Here is a 2,725-nt window from a genome sequence, read left to right as displayed (position 1 = left end):
ATTGAAAGGTGAAAATGATTTGTATTCCGGGTATGGGGTTTCTTCTTCACACAGCGTCTCGCCGACAGCACACCCCACTCATCGACTCGAAACTCTCCTAAGTCCGCAACCCGGAAACTCCAGCCCAGACGGACAGTCAGACGAACCAGCCAACCATCCATGCCCACTCCCCGATGACTCAAGTCAACACGGTCACCTATTTCCCTGACGTCCGCACCCCGGTGACTTAAGCTCACGCACGCCAACTATTCTCCACTCCTGACGACGGATAGTCAACCTGTTCGAAACGTAGAGCCACTCATCCTCTCCAAGCGCTATAGTTCTACTTAGAACTATATGCTAAGCAAGATAACAACAGTCCTTTTCAGGACTACACACCGCCAAGAAAGATTACCGAGTCAGAGTCCTTTTCAGGACTCCTCAACCCTCTCTCTCTCTCTCTCTCACATGGTGCACCCGAAAACCTACTGTATAACTTCTAAAAAGTCACCGAGATTTCGAAATTATATAAAGTATAAATAATTCGTTTGCATTCAATATGTAAAAAGACATTTCTTCGTGAGAAATGCAGATGCTTTAACTATAACTGACTAATAAGGACAATCGAATAATAATATATTCTGTTGAGGCTAATTAATCCTGCAGTATGAGGAATTACATTTATTACTTCTAATGACTCATACAATAAATCTCTTCTTGTACACAAAAAGCTTGTCACTGTCACAAGCTACAAGGTTACCAGAATGAGTTACAAGGCATGGGTTGGTGTACAGGTTGACGTTCCGGACTGATTCCGCGTATTCCACGATCCTCCTTGCCTGGATGATGCCATCACATGACACCTGATCAACTGCGAAGCTATTACGCTTTCTATCCACGTATGTGATGTAGAGTGTGTCTGTCAGTTTGTCAAAGTGACACCGTGGCTGGAACCACTCATCAGAGTTTAAGACAACTTTCGCTTCACCTGATCGTGAGATGACAGTGAATTCACTACACTCGACTGTCGTCATAATGATATCACCTGATGACAAGGCTTGTATCTTACTACCCACCAACTTCTTGCCCTGCTTCGTAATAGTGTTTACTATCTTACCATCAGCAGGATTGATGACGTAGATATTAGACTGATTGTACAGAGCAGCGAGGATCATCCCATCCCTGTCAACATCAATGTGCACACTAGTAGTATCAGAGCGGTTATTCCTCGGCATGCTGATGTCTCTAATCACCTTCCATTGCCTGTCATAGAGAGTGATGCCTCCATCGGATGTTCCACCCGTGCGGCCTCGTCCCCCCTTACCACATACTATTACGTTGCTGTCTATGGGGGCGCATGACGTAATATACATGCTACGATCTCCTCCAATGACTTTCTGTGTGTTTTCAGTTCTGATATTTGTAACATACATGTTATCATTCATTACGTCCCGCACACATATCTCATCGTCACTGATCAAACCACGCACCAAAGGGTCATTAACAATCGATGGAATCTGAATTGACTTGACAAGCTCCCATTTACCGATAAAGCCGTCAATTCTCCCGTAGTGTTCCCCGCCTACCTCACCATCGAAAAACTTTACTTTCTGAACCTCGCGCTGTATTCCGTCAAGACAGTCGCTAACATCTTTCAAATTCAAAATGTCATCTAGGGATGCAAGTACTTGCAGAGCTTCATTCACCAATGTTTTGTCATCTTGTTTGATTCGTTTGATCTTAGCGTCAGCATTATCCATAGTGCTGATTGCATGCTGACTATTACTTGTGATATATTTTACCCTTTTAGCAACCACCTCGCTGATTGCCTTTGTTTCTGATTCGACTTTGGCTAGGCTTTCTCTGATGGGTCGTTGTTGTTGTTCTGCTTCTTCTTGACATGATTTGATCCGCCTTTCCCTCTTTTCGTTAATTATTTGTATTTCTTTATCCGCCTCCTCGTCGATCGAACGAATCGATCGTTTCTCCTTGTCTTTCACAATCTTTAATTTGTCATCGAATGCCACCTGAAGTTCATCGTTGACTGATTGAAAATGGTTACTTGCAGAGGTTACAGTGAACTCTAGTTTAGAGTCAAGCGTTTTCAATTGTTTTTTCATTTCCTCTATCTCTTGCTGCTTGTCATCCAGTTTCCTCCTCCTCTCCAAGATGACATCCTCGATGTCGTCTAGCTCACATGGTTTGTGGCAATGCTCTTTAGTAGCGCATGGATGACAAACGGGGATTTTGTGTTCTTTGCAGTAAAATTTGATTGGGTCCCCGTGTTTGTCACATGACCATGTCATGTCATGACCTTTTCTAGTGTGTAGCTTGGCCTTTTCATCTCTTTCTCCTGGGAACTTGGACGCCATGATGAGAAACAGATGCTATAATGTAACCTGCGTTGTTAACAATAATGCAAATTAAATTAGAGAAATACTGAATCAGGCGAATATTAATTCGTTTCATTTCATTTCGCTTATTTCCATTTCCAACATAATGAAATGAAATACATGGAATTGCATTTTACATATGTAAACAATGAAATTGTAATTGAAATTGGTCCACAGTCTACAACAGGCATACACAGCAGGTTGGTCATGGAGGGGACTGCTGGAAAATAAGCCTAAAGATTGCAGCCCTCAATAACTTATAGTTATACAAATAGTATATCAATATTAAGGGAACGCACGAATATATAAACCGGCGTATCAGGACAATTACCCCCTGGGCAATCACCCCCCGG

General features: G+C 42.6%; 1 protein-coding gene across 1 annotated transcript; it reads right to left on the bottom strand.

Annotated features, from left to right (window-relative positions):
- Positions 1–677: 677 nt before the first annotated feature.
- LOC105438725 lies at positions 678–2,351 on the bottom strand. Its single transcript, XM_011666898.1, has one exon. The coding sequence runs from the start codon at positions 2,349–2,351 to the stop codon at positions 678–680; it is 1,674 nt and encodes a 557-aa protein (XP_011665200.1).
- Positions 2,352–2,725: the final 374 nt, after the last annotated feature.

Source organism: Strongylocentrotus purpuratus, unplaced genomic scaffold (assembly GCF_000002235.5).
Source record: "Strongylocentrotus purpuratus isolate Spur 01 unplaced genomic scaffold, Spur_5.0 spur5_scaffold_20, whole genome shotgun sequence".
NCBI classification, from domain to species: Eukaryota; Metazoa; Echinodermata; class Echinoidea; order Camarodonta; family Strongylocentrotidae; genus Strongylocentrotus; species Strongylocentrotus purpuratus.
This window is presented reverse-complemented; position numbering and strand designations above follow the sequence as displayed.